This window comes from Prionailurus bengalensis, chromosome B4 (genome assembly GCF_016509475.1).
Source record: "Prionailurus bengalensis isolate Pbe53 chromosome B4, Fcat_Pben_1.1_paternal_pri, whole genome shotgun sequence".
Lineage (NCBI taxonomy): Eukaryota > Metazoa > Chordata > Mammalia > Carnivora > Felidae > Prionailurus > Prionailurus bengalensis.
This window is the reverse complement of record NC_057358.1, coordinates 53932872-53952354: the sequence shown is the minus strand read 5'-3', so window position 1 is coordinate 53952354 and position 19483 is coordinate 53932872. Positions and strand designations below refer to the sequence as shown.

Here is a 19483-nt window from a genome sequence, read left to right as displayed (position 1 = left end):
CACCATTGAAAGGTTTACTTCTGACTGTACTTTTAAAAATCTGGTTGTTGAAACATTCTAACAAAGCACTTAGTGGTAACTAAGAGTATATAGCTCAGTTCTCTTTGGACATTTTTCCTACATATAACTTAAATAAGAAAGCTGGATATGTACCTTTCTATGTGAATATTTGGTGACTGAAACTGTGTTTACATAATATAAAAATAATTGATTGATGTATGAATCAGTTGAAAATCAGTTCATTTGATGACAAAGTCTCATGTCTTACTGGTTATCACATATAGATTGCAATGTCTACATATGTAAAGTTGAGAGCTGGCCAATTATGGAACTAGTTAAATCTCCTGAGTCTATTACTGAGAATTAAAAAGGCATTGAGGGGCACCTGGGTGGCTCAGTCAAACATCTGACTCTTGATTTTGGCTCAGGTCATGACCTCATGGTTCATTAGTTTAAGCCCCTCATCAAGCTCTGCACGAATGGTGCAGAGCCTGCTTGGGATTCTCTCTCTCTTTCTCTCTCTCTCTGCTACCCTTCACTGCATGTTGATTATCCTCTAGCATCATATTACACTTTTATTACATATTCTACTCCAACTGATTGTGGCTGTGTTGGTTATTTGTTTTTCTGCCTCCCATCCTCTGATCCTCTATCCTAAGAGACTGAATCTCCCAGGCACCCTTGCATCTGATTTCATGTTAGGTTGTCAGTGGCAAGTATTGGTGTGAGACTGGAATTGTTAAAATCAAAACAAACAAGATCAGCCTTGGAAATTCCTGGAGCAGAGAAAACCAGTTTACTCATTTAATTTAGCTTATTTTTTGCAAGACTAACTGGATGTGGGTTATTTCTTGCTTGTGCTTCTGGAAATCATAAGCAAAACTTAAACTATTTCCCAAAGTTGATATGAAATAACCACTGACCAATTCACTATCACTTAAGAAAATTCTAATATTCTGACCAACCATTGTGAAAATAAAACAGTCACTGTTTTCTTACTATGCTTAGATGCTTTATAATAATATACTCCTGAGCCACATTCCATGTTTTCGTTTGTGTGATAAATAAGCCCACTGACCCAATCAACAGAGTAACACAGAGACTCAGAGCACAGTGAAGTGAGGATTTAATCAACATTATTACAAGAGTGGGTGCCTGATGAACAGGCACACTTGGTACAGTTACAGCAGGCAATTTATCTCATAGCATGCAGGTCCCTCTCCTGATTCCTCATCGGCTGAGTACTATACAGGCTACAGCCTTACCTGGAAGTTACCTATGCCCGTGTAAGGCAAAAAGTAGTCTGGAACAAATGTACATTCCTTGAGGTGATGCAGAGACTTCAGTTCTTTGGCGCATACTCATTGCAAAGCCCACGAAAAATAAGTGAAATGAAGAGGGGAAGAAGAACCAGGAAGTGAAGTGTCTAAGGGTTTGGGTTCCATTGCAGGGGAGTGGTTCGTACATATTCCCAATAGGTTGTAAGCTTATTAACTACACAGCACAGCTTTTATTTGGTATTTCTGAAAATTAATCATCTCACTTCTCACAGTTTTAGTGCTCCTGGTTTTGCAAACTATCTTTTTTGGTCTGTGCACAGTAAACTTTTATTAATTACTACTCGAGTGATTTATTGGTCTTACTTCTGTTATTTCTGAACTTTTGACAGGAGTGTAAAGAGAAAAAAGCAGCCAGGGCATATCCACCCACTTTAGAGCCTCTGACAGTGGCTGTGTGTCCTTGAAGGACACCAGCTCCTGCAGTGCAGCCTTTTTCCCTTTTTGATAACAGCGTTAGGCATGGGAATGACTTCCTACTGGTATATGGCTTTTTAACTCTTCTAATACCTTTATGACACTTTTCCATATTAAATTCCTTTACTGAACTACCTGTCATGAGCTCTGTTTTTCTGTCCGAACCTTGGCTGATACAAAGGTAGAGGTTATCTTCCTTGTGTGGATAGATTAAGGTAACCTGTACAAAATCACACAGCTAGTTTAACACCAGGCTTTCAAACCAGTTGTGCTTCACTTCAGAGCCCAAGTACTTAAACTGCTGTGCTGTATTCAAATGATATTCCAAATGAGTATTCAAATAAACAGTTTTCATGAATCACTTATTCCCATTACTTAGTTCAAATTGTCTGCATTATGGCACTAACTAGCTATGAGTACCATTTAATTGTCTATCCCCCCCAACCCCAATAGCTTATGAGATCTCTTGAGAGCAAGAACATATGTTATTCATCTTTGTATCCCTAGCACCAACTACTGTGCTTGGAATGTAGTAGAGTCTTAATAAATATTTGCGGAATGAATGAATAATAATCACTGCCATTTATAGAGTAACTGTTTCATTCCAACAACAAAGCTAGGGATCTTATGTAAATTTTATAACTCAATCTTCATTAACAATCTTGCAAGATAGGCATAAATAGTCCAACATCATTGTTAAGGAAAAATAGGCTCAAGAGATTAACTCACAACTAAACTAGGATCAGCTAAATGGGCTTCATGTCCTGACATTTTTACCATATCTAGCCGCTTCTATTAATGTGAATGGACAAATACATATATCAATGGTTTGGGGGGGGAAAGTAAACATTTTATTTGGGGAGCTTTATAAACAGACAAAATATTATGTCTATGAGAAAAAGGAGCAGCTCAGTATTTACTTGCCATAATTAAACGAAGGAACACATTTTTTTATCCAAAGTTATGTCTATGAAGGCAAAAGGAAAAGAAGAATTGGAGTAATAATCTAAATAAATGAAACAGTTTATATGACAAGTGTGGAAAGTGTTAGCTATTCCCATAATTATCTAGTCATTCTCTAGAATAACTTGGCATGAGGTAACACTGATGATATTTACAATCAGTTCTCCTAAAGATTTAGAGGTCAGGTTTCAGTTTTACTTTTTCCACATATTGGTCTATTACCCAGAGTTAGACAGTATGTTACCCAAAGTAACACGGTAGGTATATTTATTTCTGGATTGCTAATGGAAGCTTTTGTTTGTGTTTTTGTATGTTCTATTTTTCACTTTGCCTGGTGAAATCCATGTATGAGTCTATGACCCAGTTAAGTTTCTACCCTACTTTGTCTGCAGTCATGCATTTCTTGTACCTCCTCTGCATGTAGGAAGGAAAATATAACTATATTTATGATGCTGATTTGCAGAACCCATTATCTTATTTTTTGATTTCTGATGGAAATGAACTAAAAGAAGAAAAATAATTTGTTAGGCATCATACAAAGAGTTATTGTTGCTTCCACATATGCCTGATTGGCACTACTTGTTGTGCTATTGGTTGAAATTATTTCAGCTGGACACCACCAAGAGGCTGTTCTCTTCTTGCAGGGCTAGTAGGAACCATTTGAAGATTCTGGAAATAAACAACTTTCATAAGATTTTTGCTGGTGCAGCCCTCTCTTTTTTTTTTCCCGGGGAAAGGATGTTCTCCTAAGTCTTCTTCATGTATGTATTGCTAGTTTTGTCATGATAAAGGAAAGCCTTTATTTTCTTAATAGTATAGAATAATGTAAAATTAAATGTATACATGTTTCTTCAGTGATTTATAGTAATAAAAAACTGTGTCTAGATACTTAACATTGGGGGGAAAGCACAAACAGGACCATTTATTCATTTTGTAAAAATTGCACTCTTTTGTGACTGAAACATATCATTAAGGGCTGACAACCAAGGGGTGCCAAAACCCCCAGGGTGTTGCTATTCAATGGTTATACAATTTCAGTCATGCAAGATGAAAAAGTTCTAGAGATCCAAATACCAAAAATGTGCATTTAGTTAATTCTATAATGTGCCTTTACCACAACTAAAAAACAATACAAAAACAAAAACCCCCAGAGTCATGACCACTAGGCATGGAAGACACTCAACCACATTTGTATGAAAACACATACTAAAGAATTACCTGCTTTCATTTGAATGCTGAGAAGGAGTTAGTGAAAGAAAATGCTTCTCCACTTAATAAAACTCAAGCAAGTTGTTTTCATTAACAGTAATGATTGATGGGGATTTATTGGTGACACTGTAGTCCCAGGAGCAGAAGTCACCATGTAAACAACACTGTGCTAACAAAAAGGGACTGTTCACATGGCTGGCACTTGCACGGCCATGAGATATGAAGAAACAACACGTGCATTCCCTGATTCGGAGCCACGGTGCTCAAAAGTGATGGTGACATTAACCATTGGATTTCATGAATTTTGTTAAACAAACAGAATAAATTTTATTCATTCCTTTATTTATTTTCCTTCATTAAAAGTTTTAAACATATCTGAAAAGCCAAAAAATTTTTAGGGAAAGTTTACTATTAACTCAATCACATTTAATTTCTTCCAAGTGCTTAGCTTCACACACTACCTCTTACCCCAGTCAAGACAACTGTTTATAGAACTTCTCTCAAGATAGTAAACACATTTCAAACAAATCTTTGAGGCATGGTGATAAAACCTGCTCAAGATGGTTACATAGTATCACAACGCATAGAAAGAACTACAGAATTCCCCTTTGTAGTGACTTTCTGTGTCACTAACTCCACCTTCTATGTCCTGTGGCTGCATAGGAAAATAGGCATTTAGAACAGTCATGACTTTAGCCACTAAAGAGTAAAGCCAACTTTGACATGGAAGAGGAATAAGTTTTCTCCCTCTTGTACTGTTTCATTGGGTGACCATAATTGGGCTCAGATATTAGCAAGGAGAACAGAAGGAAAAAAGACAGAGGAAAGACCAGATTCTAAATCATGAGAAGGAAGGAACGAGAGCAGCTGACAGGTTTATAATACAGGTATAAAATAAAAAGCAGGTATAATACAAATGAGAACCAAAGAATAGCAGTTCCCATTCTTTCGAAAAATTAACCCTGTCTATTGGTTTTTCCAAAACTAGGGCCATGTACTTGTTCTATAGTTAAGGTGATTTGACATTTTAGGTGGGGGATTTCAGCATGAGTTCATGTGTATGCCATTCAGATTTGCCAAGATTGTCTCTAATAATTTTCATGTATGATCTATGAATTTCTCACCTCTTACATACCAAACAATTTGTATTTGATCTGATGCTATTCAGTTCTATTCCACTGTGTTTTATTTAAAAGTTTTATGTTTTTCAATAAAAATAGAATTTCCTTGGGATCTGGGTCCAAGTACTTTCCACAGAGACTCATTAACTAGGTTATAACTAGTTTCTGTTGTCTATAAGACAGCCTATCTGTCTTAAACACTGCTGAAATCTTGTGATTAGCACTATGTCTGGTACATAGCAGACATATTTGTTGTCTGTGAGAGAATGAGTAAAGAAAACTAAGTTCATACATAATTGTTTAGACTGTTGCCGATTCAGCAAATGTATAGAGGTAAGACAATTAAGTTTTGGAAAATGGGAATCATTGAGGATCACTTGTTAAATGGATTTTGTTCAGAGGATTTTAATAAATGAACATTGAAGATACTACTAAAATATCATTCTGGCAACCTGAAGTGGATTTATGAAAATAAATATTGTCAGAGTGAAACACTTTAGTTTGGGGGCAAAATAATGCCCTAGTTTCAAGACACAAATAGACAAAATCTTTGAGAAGGGGTTAGTAGAATTTAATAGAGTTTAACTCATCTTCTTGTTTTACATATAAAAATGTGTGCGTATGTATTATATACAAGTACACATATATCTGTATTTATTACATATGTAGGCATATCATTCTCCACTTATATATTTGGTCTTCTTATACACCTCACATTCTAACTTGCAACTGTAGGATTCTTTTCCAGATCACAGAATTATTTGTTATTTTTACTTAGACTATTTCCATGATTAAAATTCCATATCTCCCCAGGTTTCCTTGAATCAGCAGTGCCCCAGAAAGTGTTTCCCTTCCTGAGACTCCAGGGAAGTCTTGGAACGCAAAGAACTTGAAGAGGGAGCCTGGCCAAATAGAGATTTTTGAGCCTTGGTAGGCTTGCTGAAGCAGATTTTTAGCACAAACACAAATCAAAGTCTTTGTGTTCTTAAAAGCAGCATTTTCATGTAAGTCCAAAAAGCTCACTTTGGTTCTATTTGTTTTGGCTAAAGAAATGAAAACCTTTGTTTTAACCACGTGGTCATTATTTTGCAAGGGGACCATAGCAAATTATTATAATATCTTTAATCTAGCTAAAGACTAACTAAAGTTATTTGATGTAACTTTCTCAGTGGAAAATTAGCAACTAAATCTTCTCTAACATCATTATTTTCTAGATCTGAATAAAAGCTTCTAAGGTATTTTTGTAATACAGTAGAATCTGTTACTCAGATTCTATATTTTCTTCAAAAGAATGACGACTTATGATTTTGCCAGTTAACAGATTTTTGTCTTCTTAAAAGGATGAACTAAGAAATTTCAAGCTTTGAAACATAAATATTTGGAACACTCAGAAGAACAACATGGCAGAAAATGAGAAAAGAATTAAAACCCACAGAATAAGATGTCTTTCCAAGATGAAGGTATGGACTTTTGTGTGTATGGATATATGTATGTGTACTTTTTTTTTTTTTTTTTAGAGTTTGTAAAGTTGCTCACATGAAGTGCTTTAATGTTAATGTCACATTACCTAATATATTGATAATTTCTTGTTTTAATTAAGTTGGTTTTATAACTGAGGGTTAAACAGGGCTACTGATTCAGGTAATTTAATCAGAAATGATTTTGAGGAACTTAAATGGAAGACAAGTTCTTAAAAGTTTTCAGGCGATAATATGTTACAATAGGATTTGATTTTCTGGATAAAATGGCCAATTTAGTGTTCACTCTTTTGGGGTTTTTAGTCCAGAGGAGTGTGGGGGTCTCACCTAGAAAACGGTTCATTGTACAGAAATGCTTTGTTGGTCTGTTTGTAACGATTAATTCACAATGACCTAGTAAAACAAATATTTACTTCAAGCTTTGGCAACATATCAACCATTGTCTGTAAGAATAATGCCCATTTTGTTAGCTGTTTCTGGTACTCTTGACATTTCAGAACAAATTCTTTTTGTATAGCTTCAAAGCCATTTGCCTTCAAAGAAAATTTTAATTTGTTTTAAACCAAGGGATCTGGATATTTGTCTTGATTCTAAAGCTAGTGACTGCAAGTGGTTTTTAGACTAATGTCACCAATATTCTCCTTATCAAAGTTTGTTTTCTCTTCATACATGTGTAGGGAAAATCTATACATGTGCATAAAAGTGGAGAATGATGATTTAGATCTAGCAAGCTACATTTGCCTGAAATGCTGTATTAATTATTTATTTAAAAAATTCCCCTTACAAAAAAAAATTCCCCTTAAATTATCCCTCAATTCTCATGCCCTTATCCTAAAACTGAATGGTTAAAAATAAGGATCTAGGCTCAGGCTCCCCGTGTTCATGCCTAGGTTCAACTGCTTTCTTGCCATATGACCTTGGACAAGTTGTTCTTTGTGATTGCTTCAGCTTTCTGATGTGAAAAAGGTAATAACAAAACTCCTATTTCATAGGATTTTTTCCTTTTTACATACTTGGAAAATGACTAGAATATTATATACATTCTATAAATATTAGCTATTATTATTAATAGCACTATATTTTCACTAACTGGAATTTAAATAAAAACTTGGAAGTAAAAAATTAGTATTAATAGCATTTGTGTATAAAAGTCAAGTGTCATTTATTTAAAAAAAAGGTTTTAATGTAATATTTGCTTACTTAGGGGTTTGACAAGATTAGATATTGATGTTCACATTATGGTAAAATGTTGCAAGGACAAATTTATCAGGTAAATTGGGAAGCAACTGCTTAATAGCCAGATTTTTTTTTTTTTTTTGCTTCTCTGAACTTAAAAATATGCATGTTAAGCAAAATTCTTTTTTTTCAGTAGATAATCACATGGTTTATTTAAACTTGAGGATAACTGGATACTCTTCATTTTTTATTATTTCTCAAAGCTCAGTAGCTCCTAAACTTTTAACTTGCGCCCTTATGGTAGTAAATTTTAAGCAAAATTCTTAAAAAAAAGCATCAGTGGACTGTCCTCAGTAAGTTTGCTTCAAACTCTGTGGCATTATTGTTAACAGCTAGTAGAACTAGCTTCACAAGTATAGAGGTTATTTCGTACTAGACATGAGTCAGAATAGCCACTGATTGCTTTTACTTTGTGACTAGAACCAAACAGTTTAGGTAACCGATCTAGGTGTTTTAGGAAAGAACACTGGGGCCATGATTCTTCTAGTGTCTGTTCTTAAAATATTAAATAAAATAAATTATACCCCCAAATATGATTTGTACGTTATTTGGTAGACCTTGCTTTTAAATATAAAACCTGAAGGGGCACCTACGTGGCTCTGTCGGTTAAGCGTCCGGCTTCAGCTCAGGTCATGATCTCGTGGTTTGTGGGTTCGAGACCCACATCAGGCTCTATGCAAACAGCTCAGAGCCTGGAGCCTGCTTGGGATTCTGTGCCTCCCTCTCTCTCTGCCCCTACCCCACTCATGATCTCTCTCTCTCTCTCTTTCAGAAATAAACACTTAAAATTAAATATAAAATCATGTGAATTTTTTTTATTCTCAAAAATGTGCTCTGCAAAGATTTATAGTGTGGAGACAGTTTCTACAAATAGCATTTACTATAAAAGAATAAACAGAGATATAGCCATATAATGGTTTGCCTCATATTGAGCTTCATATTTAAATTTCTCAGGACTTTTTCCACATAAATTTCTATTCAGATTTCTCCAAATGAATTGGTACAGCCAATTCATCTCAGTTGTATTTAATTCTATTACATTTCATCTTATATTCAGCTTACTTTCAGCTCTGACCACTTCTTCAAGATGTTTTTGAATACTTATTCTGTTATTAATTCAGCAAACCTGTATTAAGTGCCTAGACACCAATGATCTAAAGATAAATAATATATGTATCCCATATTTGAATTGTTCACAGTACAGTGAAGGAGGCATCCAAGTACATACATAAAGTGCACGGCGATAAGGGCTATAATAGAGGCAGTACACAGTAGGATGAGAAGGTAGAGTGAGTGGTCAAGGCTACTTGGGGAGCAGAACAACAAGTCTCCACGATAGAAATGATGATAGAGTTGACTTTTAAAAATTGAGTATATATTTATCATATACACAAGAGGAAGAAAAATATTACAAGTGGAATACCATCCTGTAAAATACACTGAGATGTAAAATGGCATGGTGAATTAAAGAAACTTTAAGTAGAACATTATGTATAGGGATAAACAGCAGGAATGTTATTGACATATAGATGAAACATGGTTTGCCATCTAAAAAGTATAAATGTTTGTTTTTGAGAAGTCATTAAAACATTTTAAGAAGTGAAATCACATGCCAGTTATGGTGGCAGGTGGAGGGAGTTTAGGTGTGGACAAGACTACAGACAACTAAGGAATGCTGACAATTGTCTCATCTAAACTGTTTGTACGTTTGAGGGATTTCAGCATTTGGGTGATAGGGAAAGCTATGGGAATATATAAGATTTCCTAAGGAGAGCATAGATAGCACAGAGTAGAGGGTGCAAGACAAATCCTGAATGAGCTGGCCAAAGAGAAGACTGAATAGAAAGATGCTAGCAGGTAAGTGGACATATAGGTGTGGGGGGGAGGTGGAGGGTGGGAACCTCAGGAAGAAAAGAGATATTAATGGAGTCAAATGACCCAGATACATCAGAAAAGCTGAGAACTGAGATGTATCTATTGAATTTGGAACTCAGGAAGTTGTTTTTGACCTTTAATGGAGTAGCTTCAGGAGAGGCTAAACAGTAGGAAAGTAAAGGGTGAATGGAAAGTTAAACAGTCTAGGCAATAAACTTAGACTGTTCTTTCAAACATCCTGTTGGTAGCTGGAATTGCAACCATCAGGGGGTAGGGAAAAATACCATATATATATACACGTATATATCACACACACACACACACACACACACACACATATATGAAGACAGAAGTATTTTAAATACATTTATAAATTAGTAGAGAGGTGGTAAAGAGTGTGAGGTTGAAAATAGAGGAGAGAGTAGTAGTTGATGAATCAAGATCTCAAATGGGAAGAATGGATTCAAAAGCATGGGTAGAGGGATTTTATTGTACTGGAGAAGGGACACCTATCCTTCTAAGGTAGGAAGGGAATTAGAGAGGCAGAGATGGGGGAAAGTTTGATGGTGATGTTGCTGAGATCATTTGCTGGTCATGAAGACCACATGACTGGTTCGAAGACTGAGAAATAGAAAAGATTGTGAATAACTGTGAAGGAAATGTACAAGGTGCAGTATTAATTGTGGGGTTGGTTTAAGATTGAGAATTTGGAAGATGAAGGGGTGAGGATTTTACAGATTTGAGTCTGCTGGCTACAGAGTAGATTGAATGGTCTCCAGGATGGAAGTTTCATCAAGAAACATCTTTAAGTAAGACCAAGGAAAAAGTCCTTTGGCCTAGGGTTGGAAAACCACCATTCAGGATGGCCTAAATCTATTTATCTCTATTGTGTATTTACTTAACTATGCTATCACTCAGTAGACAATACTCCTTTGCCAAATCTTCTACTAAAATCTAAGTCTGCTTCTTCCTAATTTAATAAAACTGTCAAAATTGTGACTTTTCCACATTTTCAGTAAAACCATACTAGCTTTTGGTGATCACAATGGTTCTGTTTGTTAAGTTGTCCTTGGTTTTTGTTATGGATCACATCAACCTGACTGTCCTCTAAAACTGTTATCAGTAAGTAGGAAATGTGATTCAATATATAGAAATTTATTGTATTCATATTTGTTTCTTATAGCAAATGCCTGTTCCATTTAGAAACATTTTTATAATGGTTTATAATTACTTTATATTTTATTATAATATATATATAATATTGTTTTAAATAAATAAACTGGTAGTGAGCAGCAATCTAATGTTGCATAATTTGCATATTACTTTGGAGACACCTTGAACTAATTTGCTACAGAAATAATGTCTTTGTGTAATGCTGTGTTCCTTTTTTATCATATATGTATTTCTTGCACTACAGATGGCAGTGTAGTGTTGAAGATCTATTTAAAAGCTATCTCTTATTTATAATGGCTGTTTCTGCATATGTAAAAGAGGTACCTATAAAATAATGAGGCTACAATTACCCACAAAATTCAATATTACTAATCAGTCCTACTTTAGTTTTCAGAGACAACATGGCATGAAAGACCAGATGAAAAGACTGCATTAAAAGTTTCTTGCAAATTTAAGGGTTACTTATGTTGGAGATGATCAGTCTTGTGTTAAAAGAAATTTTGTCAACAAATGGCAAATATACAATTTAAAAATAATTTTTTCTATGTTTTCTTATATTCTTTTCTCCCTAGATGTTTCTGTTGGCAATAACATGTGCATTTGTATCCAAAACACTATCTGGATCTTATATGAATTCCATGCTCACACAAATAGAGAGACAATTCAACATTCCTACATCTCTGGTTGGATTTATTAATGGGAGCTTTGAGATTGGTATGAATTATTTTTGTATTACTCCTTTTTATATTTTATCTATAAAGCTAGTCTGAATTTTATTCTCCTCATTTGCAATTTTAGGCCATCTAATTTGACTAAATAATATGTTTTCCAAAATGGATGAATAGCCTTGCTAACTTTGGATTATGCTTAGAAACAATTCATTTAAATATTATCTCCCAAATAACACCTAAGTATTGCCACATATCCCACCACTGGACTTTTTATTCTAATAGTTTTTTGGTTAGCTAGGATAAGTAGCAGAGTATTTAAATTTTTTAAATTTAATCTATCATTTGAGAATTCTTAAAAGCTCTATCTTCCTATTTAGAAGACATATGTCATGGAAAACAAAAGAATCTGTTTTCCAAAGGAAACATGAATATTTTTATTTTCCTGCTGTTTCTGGGAGGTTAACAATTCTTCTAAGTGCAGAAGGAAGAAGAAACTGTTTTTAGCATCTCCTTGAATTTATTTCAGAAACAGACTCTAGGAAGGAATAAAGTTTGTTCTTACTCTGAATTTTGTGGAGGACTGGGAAGATGTGAACATAGGGAAGGACTGAGGAAGAGAAAGATTTCTCTTGTAAACAAAGCTACATAGAAATACGAATGCCATTCTTTTACAGCTTTAGAGTGACTTCTATTTCCTCCAAGGTGAATTTTGCTTTCAATATACTTAATATCTGGAAGAAAAATCAGGATTGAGGGGAGGCAAAACTGAAACAGGTGATGCTTGATTGTATATTCTAGCACTTAACTCCCTGAAACTAAACTCGGCACCACCTGTGTGCTGGATCCTAGTGATGGAGTTAGATACAACTCTTTATATAGCCCTGTCTAGACTACGCTCACAGTCAAATGGAGGGCATAGAGACACAATAATAATTTTAATTGAATGCAGTACATTTGGTGACATAGATAGATGCAAGGTCCTATAGAAACACACAGCAGGGACATAGCCTTACTGAGGGAAGATCTTGACAGATGAGTAAAAAGTTGTCTAGGTGAAGAAACAGGGTTAGATGAGCGTGAAGGGAATTCCAATAGAAAAAGAAGCACAAGGGTGAGTCAGAGTAGTAATTTGTGTGGGGAGTAACATTCAGCCCAATATTGTTGACTCACAAAGCTTATGTGGGAATTATTAAGATATGAGTCTGGAGAAATGGGCAGGGGTGAGAAATGAAATATGGTTGGTCTTCTGTGCTTATTACGGCACTTGCATGAAATAAAAACTATAACAGTAAAAAGGGAAAAAAAGGTAAAAAGAAACCCAGTTTTATTTGAATAAAGTTACCAAAATATTAAAACAACCTGCCATATAATAATATTTGTGCTTGCCAACACACTAAATATAATATCTACCCTAATTTTGAAGTAATGAGTTGTGTCAATATTTTGAGGTATCTACAACAATGTAATGTCATATGCAAATATCTATAACTTTTATTGGTGACAATCTGTGACAAAATCGTAGGTACTGTTAAGGCTACCATAGTTTGCGTCTACTCTCAGTATCAAAGAAAATGATAACATAACTTTAATTATAAGTTAGTGAAAATAAAGATGCATTTTTTTTTTCTCACTCAAGATCATAGAACCCCTGATTTCTATCCATGGACTCCATGGGTGTTTGTTTATATATGGCAGGTTAGGCGGGCCTATTTAAAACAAAGGTCAGATGGGGTGCCTGGATGGCTCAACCAGTTGAGCCTCTGACGGGCTCAAGTCATGATCTTGCAGTTTGTGAGTTTGAGCCCCACATTGGACTTAATGCTATCAGCACAGAACTTGCTTCAGATCTTCTGTCCTCTCCACCCCCTGTCCCTCCTCCACTCCTACTCGAGCTCTCTCTAAGATAAATAAAATATTTTAAAAAAATTAAAACAAAGGTCAAATTTGCTTTCTAGCAGGGCCACGCTTGTGGCTGTGTTGGAGATAGATTTGAAGGTGGCCAGCTAGCCAGAGAGGATTCTAGCATGGCAAAAGCACAAGAGAGAGCTATCTGGATCTGAGTCACAGATCATGCTGGTAGGAATAGAAAGAAGAGAGTGACCTAAGAAATGTTTAGGAGTTAAATTCCTGAGAACTTAGTGACAGATTGGATGTGGTGGATGAGAAAAGTAGACATCCCCAGATTTACAGCTTGGGTAGTAGAGTGGATAATGGGGAAGGGGGACAAGATTGTGGTAGTGGCTATGGGAATGATGATGAGTTCTGTTTAGGGTAATTGTGGTAATAGCAGTGAGATTTTGAGTAGTGATGTCCATGTTGCAGTTATAGGAGTTGGAAGCATTGGAAGAACTGTCTGAGCTGGAGGAACTGATTAGTGAGTAAACAGGTGGTTGTTAAAACTAGAGAACAGATGAGGCTATTTAAGAAGAGGGTATACGGTGACAAATACCATGGGCAGAGTGCATCCTTGAGGTACACCAATATTTCATGAACAGGTGGAAGAAAGTAACCCACGAAAGTGTTAAGAGAAGAAATAGAGAATTAAGAGGGGAAACAGGAGAGAAGGTATAGATACCAAGGGAGTACAAGTTCCCAAAATAAAAATTCCTCAATGGTCTCAAAAGCATTAAAAAATATCCCATTAGATAAGGATAGAAAAATATTCCCTGGGTTTTATGAGATAATTGATGATCTTTGCCAGGGCATGTTTAGCTGAATCGTGGATATACAAGCTAGGAGGCAGAGAGAGAGAGAGAGCAGTGACTTTGGGAAAGAACAAGAGGGAAAGAAGTGGAATCTGCATCAGTTTGGAGAGAAACTAGAGAACATCTGTAATTAAAATGCATCAGAGAGGGAGACACTTAACATATACAAGAGAGATTATAATTAGTGGAGTAAGTTGTTGGAGGGAATGGAAGTGCCCAGGTTGTGCGTTAGTCTGTGGATGGTAGGATGGGCACCACAACCTCTGAAACAGAAGGAAAGTGGTAAGGCCATAACCTGGGAACTGGACTGCCCCAAATTTCTTGACAAAGTAGAAAGTATTAACTATGGAAAGTGAGTGGTGATAAGTGGCTTGAGAGCAATGATGCAGATCTTAAATAATCGCTGAAGAGAAAAGGAGAGGTAATTTACAGATGCCAATAAATGTATTACTTTGCTTACCTTTCCTCAGTAATGTTTATAGATAGCGTTCTCCATACCCTTGACAAAATCTTATCTGTCCTTTCCTATTCCCTTTCATGGTAATTATTTTATTGACAGAGAAATGCAATTTGAAATATCAGCTTACCCTTATGTGGAGTGAAGTCTCTTCCTTTCTTCTCCTTTCAAAAATGGATATGGATTTCAAACTGTGGCTTTCTAGAGATGATACTGTCAACATGGATGGCTTTGATGATGGGAATTTTAGAGACTTAGGTAGGACAAGGTGGTTGCACTTGGTGAGGCACTGTCCATATAAAATAATGTAGGCACTGACATTTCTTCTACTTACAAGGCAGACTAGAGAGAAACAGATATGGAAAGAAAAGTTTTCAAAATATACATTACTACATAGAAAACTATTAACAAATTGAGGGAAAGTTTTTAAAACTTTTATAATTCTTGAGCTCATCATAGAGGTTTTCCTTATGCATAATAAGATCAGGGAAAATATTGATTACTGAATTTAAGATGTATGATATGAGAACTTCCTCATGTGTTTGGTTCTTTTGACCCTTTACACCATAGTTATCAAGGACCTGTTCATCAGAATGAGGCCTCCCCAATTAGTTTCTTTATCCTTAAACTTCATTCTAAGACATGTGGATAAATTTTTCATTGAATTATTTACTCCTCAACGCAAGTGTTATTTCTAAAACTCAGTGGAGAAGTGGGTATCTACTCTTTTTTACTTCTAAGGAGAGAAAAACAAACATAGATCTCTGGCTTGATTATATTGACCAATACAAAGTTATATCTAAACAATGAGTTATAAAACATATATATATATCTGAATTTGACTTTTGCTTCTCTTTTCCAACATAGGAAAACATTATAATATTCTCTGGAGCAGGAATGGAGGGAAAGACCAGAGGTGACACATCTAAGACTAGATAATAACACACAGAGTCTTTAACATCTCTCAGAACTATCCTTCAATCCCTTCTACTCACTTCTCTTCTGTTCTCTTTAACCGTTGGGGTTCCACAGATACCTGTTTGTGTATTTGTCGACATTGTAAAACAGAGTCCTTCTTCAAGGCAAGAATTGTGTCTTATTCATTTATTGTTTCATGCATCCCTAGTACCAGTTCTAGTATTTGGAATAGGTTTTCTAAAATAAATGCTAGATAGTAAATGATTGAATGAAGATAAGATATTGTTCATGCTTAATTGAAATATTCATTTCAATATCAATTTTTTCCTAGGAAATCTTTTGTTGATTATCTTTGTGAGTTATTTTGGAACCAAATTACATAGACCTATACTGATTGGTGTTGGATGTGTGGTTATGGGTCTAGGGTGTTTCTTACAATCTCTACCTCATTTCCTCATGGAGCGGTAAGTACTCAAGTTTCTGATTATTTCATAGATTCAACTTTGGACTGTATGGAATGAAACTTGAAATTTCCTTTCTAGGAGTAAAGTTTCCTAAAAGCACAGAACATTGCAATGGGAACTGGAAGATGCAGATTCCATTCCACTGGTCCACTGTGCTCTTGGCTGCCTCACTTCATTTATATAGTCATATTTTGTCCATATATGAAATAGAGATTTGCGATTTTATGAAGTCTGATGAAATGATTTTTAGGACCAGGCAAAATTATCATATTGCACAAAGAGTTGTCCCCTGCCCCTTCACCATTGTCCATATTACTGGTTTTGAAGAGAAGTTACTTGCAATTCTTTTAGTTCTTTCTTCTTCAATTTGCCTCCATCGTTCTAAGTAAATATTTAACCTTTTAGTTTTTAATACTTTCATGTTATGTCATATATGTTGATATCTTACTATAAAATTATATTCACTATTTCCATGTGGATGATTATGTAAGTATCTTTCACCACTGAACCATGCTATTATTTTCTTTTAATATTTTTCATTTTTATTGGACTTCATAATTGCTCCTTTTTTATTTGATTCATTTTCTTTTTATCTCTCACTAATCATCAGCAAACTCTCCACTGGCAGGGCAACATCTCAAAATACTCATACATATCACAAGTTTTCATTTTTGCCTTAGAGATTCCTCTATGTCACCAATTCTCCATTTTCAGTCTGAACTGGAATCTCCTTAGGCTTGGTGCATGGCTCCTTCCTGGAAATTTTTCCTCACCATTATCCTTGGGAATTTGCTTTGCCTCTTTCCTGTATTCAGTTAACTTAGATCCTGGATATCATATCTTCTACTTTTTTACTCACTCCTTTTTTTGGAAAACATAATCTAATAGGTTTCTGAGAAAAAGTGTAAGAGACATAAAATTTTAAGACCTTGAACATTTGGAATTCTACTCTCACACCTGATTAATATTCTGACTGATACAAAATTCTAGGTTGGAAATATTTTCCTACGGATTTTGAAGACATTTTTCCAATGTTTTCTAGTTTACAGTAGTACTGTTGAGAATCTTGTGCCACTCTAATCCCCATGACTAGTTCCTTTTCTCTGGGAGCTATTGGGATTTTCTTTTAAGCTACAGAGTCTGGATTCATGATAATTGTCTTAGTATAAATTCTTTTCCTCCATCATGCTAGGTGTATTCAATATGGGCATTTGGAGAATTTGTATTGTTTCTTTGATAATATGCCCCCTCCCCATTTTCTCTTTCTAGAACTTCTACTGCTTGAATTCTGCATATCCTGTTATATATTTCTCATCATTTTCTCCAATTTTCTATCTTCTTGTCTTTTTGTTACTTTTTGGGAGATTTCTTTAACTTTATCTTCTAAAGCACTGAATTAATTTCTAACTTTTGTTATCCCATTTTTAATTCCCAAGGACTCTTTTGTTCTTTGTATCTTTTGAAGGAATATTTTGTTCTTCTTTCAAGAATATGATGTCTTTTTCCAACTAAATTTGTTCATCAATCTTCTTTGTCTTTGCCTTCTCTGAGCGTATAATTTTTATTTGTCTCTGTCTTTACTATTATAGGCTTTCCTCATATATTTGGTGGTTCTTGGTTATCTATACATATTTAAGAGAGAGGAATAACACAAGCTACCTGGAACTTCTGTGTATGTAAGACTTAATTAATGGAAAATTTCTTTGTAGGGTGATTGTACATGGCCTGGCTGTGTATTAAGTGACTCATAACTGCCCATAAACTATCTTAGGCAGGGATTCTCCAATCTGTTTTCCAGGAGGTAGAAGCTTGGTTACCAGCACATGGGAGTGGAAATCTCACTTTTCAGTATATGGATTTTTTAAACCTAATATCCCCAGTTTTTAGTATATCTTCCCTATCCTCAGTGTGTTTATTCAGACTCTAGAGTCAAAAGCCATATTCAGTTGAAATGACAGAGGATGTCTAAAAAGGCTTAACTGCTCCTTATACACACTTGAAAGCAATCCCCTTTTTGGACCATGCATCCTCTCACCTTTAGAAGTATCTTCTTTCTTGACTGAAGCTTTCCAGGGATGTGTGGCATGTGTTCAGTTGCTCTCGTACAGGCAATTACTCAGTTTTATGTTTCTCATATCTACTAATTCAGTGATCATTCATTTATCTACTTTTCCATTTTCAAAATCCTACTAAACTCTCTCTTCTTGACAGATCTTCCCTTATCTTTATCCTCATGGCATTATGTCTTTTCCTTTTCTATTTTAAAATCCAGTTACTGCCATTTTGCTGATGTTTTGGGAATGAATGGACATGTGATGTGTTATTGGGTTTTAAGTCAATAATCTAAATGAAAAAGACATTTTAGCTCTCAGATATTTCTGAAGGGATCAGAGGCATCAAGACAAGGAATATCTACTGTTCTTTTATTTCCTATCATATCCTATCCTGTTCAAGACAATGTTGAGTCATATTCAGCAGTTTTGTCATTTCTTTCTATACTCTGCCAAAGGTATTATTATTTATTTTGTCTGAAGCTTCCATGTCTCATGGGACCATGGGTGTGGAAACAGAAGCCTTAGTCCACAGTTCACAGCCAAACTCTATGGGTATGACTGGGCAGTGTTTCTAAGGGGAAGGTATTTTAACCATTTTTATTATGTTCTGTAACATTAATTAGGACTCTTGGTGACATCCAAGTATAACACTCTTGAGCTCATTTGAAACTCAGAAAGGCAAGTTTTCTTTTGGCTTTCTCTTATCTAATAGAAATATAGAAACCAATCCAGTGTAATTTCTAACAAAGAGAGACTTAGCTGGACATATTTCCTCCATTGCTGCAGCATATAATTTACTTTCTGAGAAAGGGCATGTGGATCTTCTGGTAATATGCCTAAGATAAATGGTCACAGTTTATTAACACTTTTGTTTTCGTGACAAGAGAAAAAGTCATTAAATTGTGCTGTCACAGTGTTTAAGATTCTTCTAAGGTCTCTCATGATGGGTAAATGCTTTGTTTCTTTTAGAGGGTTAATGAACAGGTGAAAGAATTATTGTTTGGATTCTCAGAAAGTGAGAGTATATTTCTTATTAGGAAACCTTAGAGAATCCAAAGTTAGAGAACTGCTTTATTGTGCTGTTTTTTCTCTCCCCAAAGCCTTTATCTTCTTAATTATGCTTTGTTGAGTCTATTATTTTTCTTGGTTCTTGTTTCTTATCACACAGTAATTAGTTCCAGGAAATGATCACCTAAAAACCACCAAAGGTCGATGTCAGATGATTTAGAAGGTAGATCATCCACATACAGATAATTGAAAGCTAGTTATCAAGGGATTGTACATTGAGAGTGAGTGGCAAGTTCTTTTCAATAATATTAATTTATGATGATTATGTGGCAAAGACAAAAAGATACTTTCTTTTCTGGATTTGGATGTTGTGTCTTAAGTGAAGCAGGAGTTAATA

At 35.1% G+C, this 19483-nt stretch overlaps 1 protein-coding gene across 6 annotated transcripts in view; it reads left to right on the top strand.

The window, feature by feature from the left end:
• The window catches only part of SLCO1A2 (solute carrier organic anion transporter family member 1A2), a 129076-nt gene that overhangs the window by 70989 nt on the left and 38604 nt on the right, over window positions 1–19483 (top strand). For 4 of the 6 annotated variants that reach the window (XM_043564948.1, XM_043564944.1, XM_043564949.1 and 1 more), the window contains exons 2-6: window positions 3362–3478; window positions 5861–6051; window positions 6388–6507; window positions 11382–11523; window positions 15892–16024. In XM_043564948.1, the coding sequence (XP_043420883.1) occupies window positions 6448–6507; window positions 11382–11523; window positions 15892–16024 (335 nt within the window). In that variant the 5' untranslated portion in view covers window positions 3362–3478; window positions 5861–6051; window positions 6388–6447. Of the gene's footprint in view, window positions 1–3361; window positions 3479–5860; window positions 6052–6154; window positions 6283–6387; window positions 6508–11381; window positions 11524–15891; window positions 16025–19483 lie in introns of those variants that run through there. The other 2 variants (XM_043564946.1, XM_043564945.1) reach the window with 2 other exon arrangements.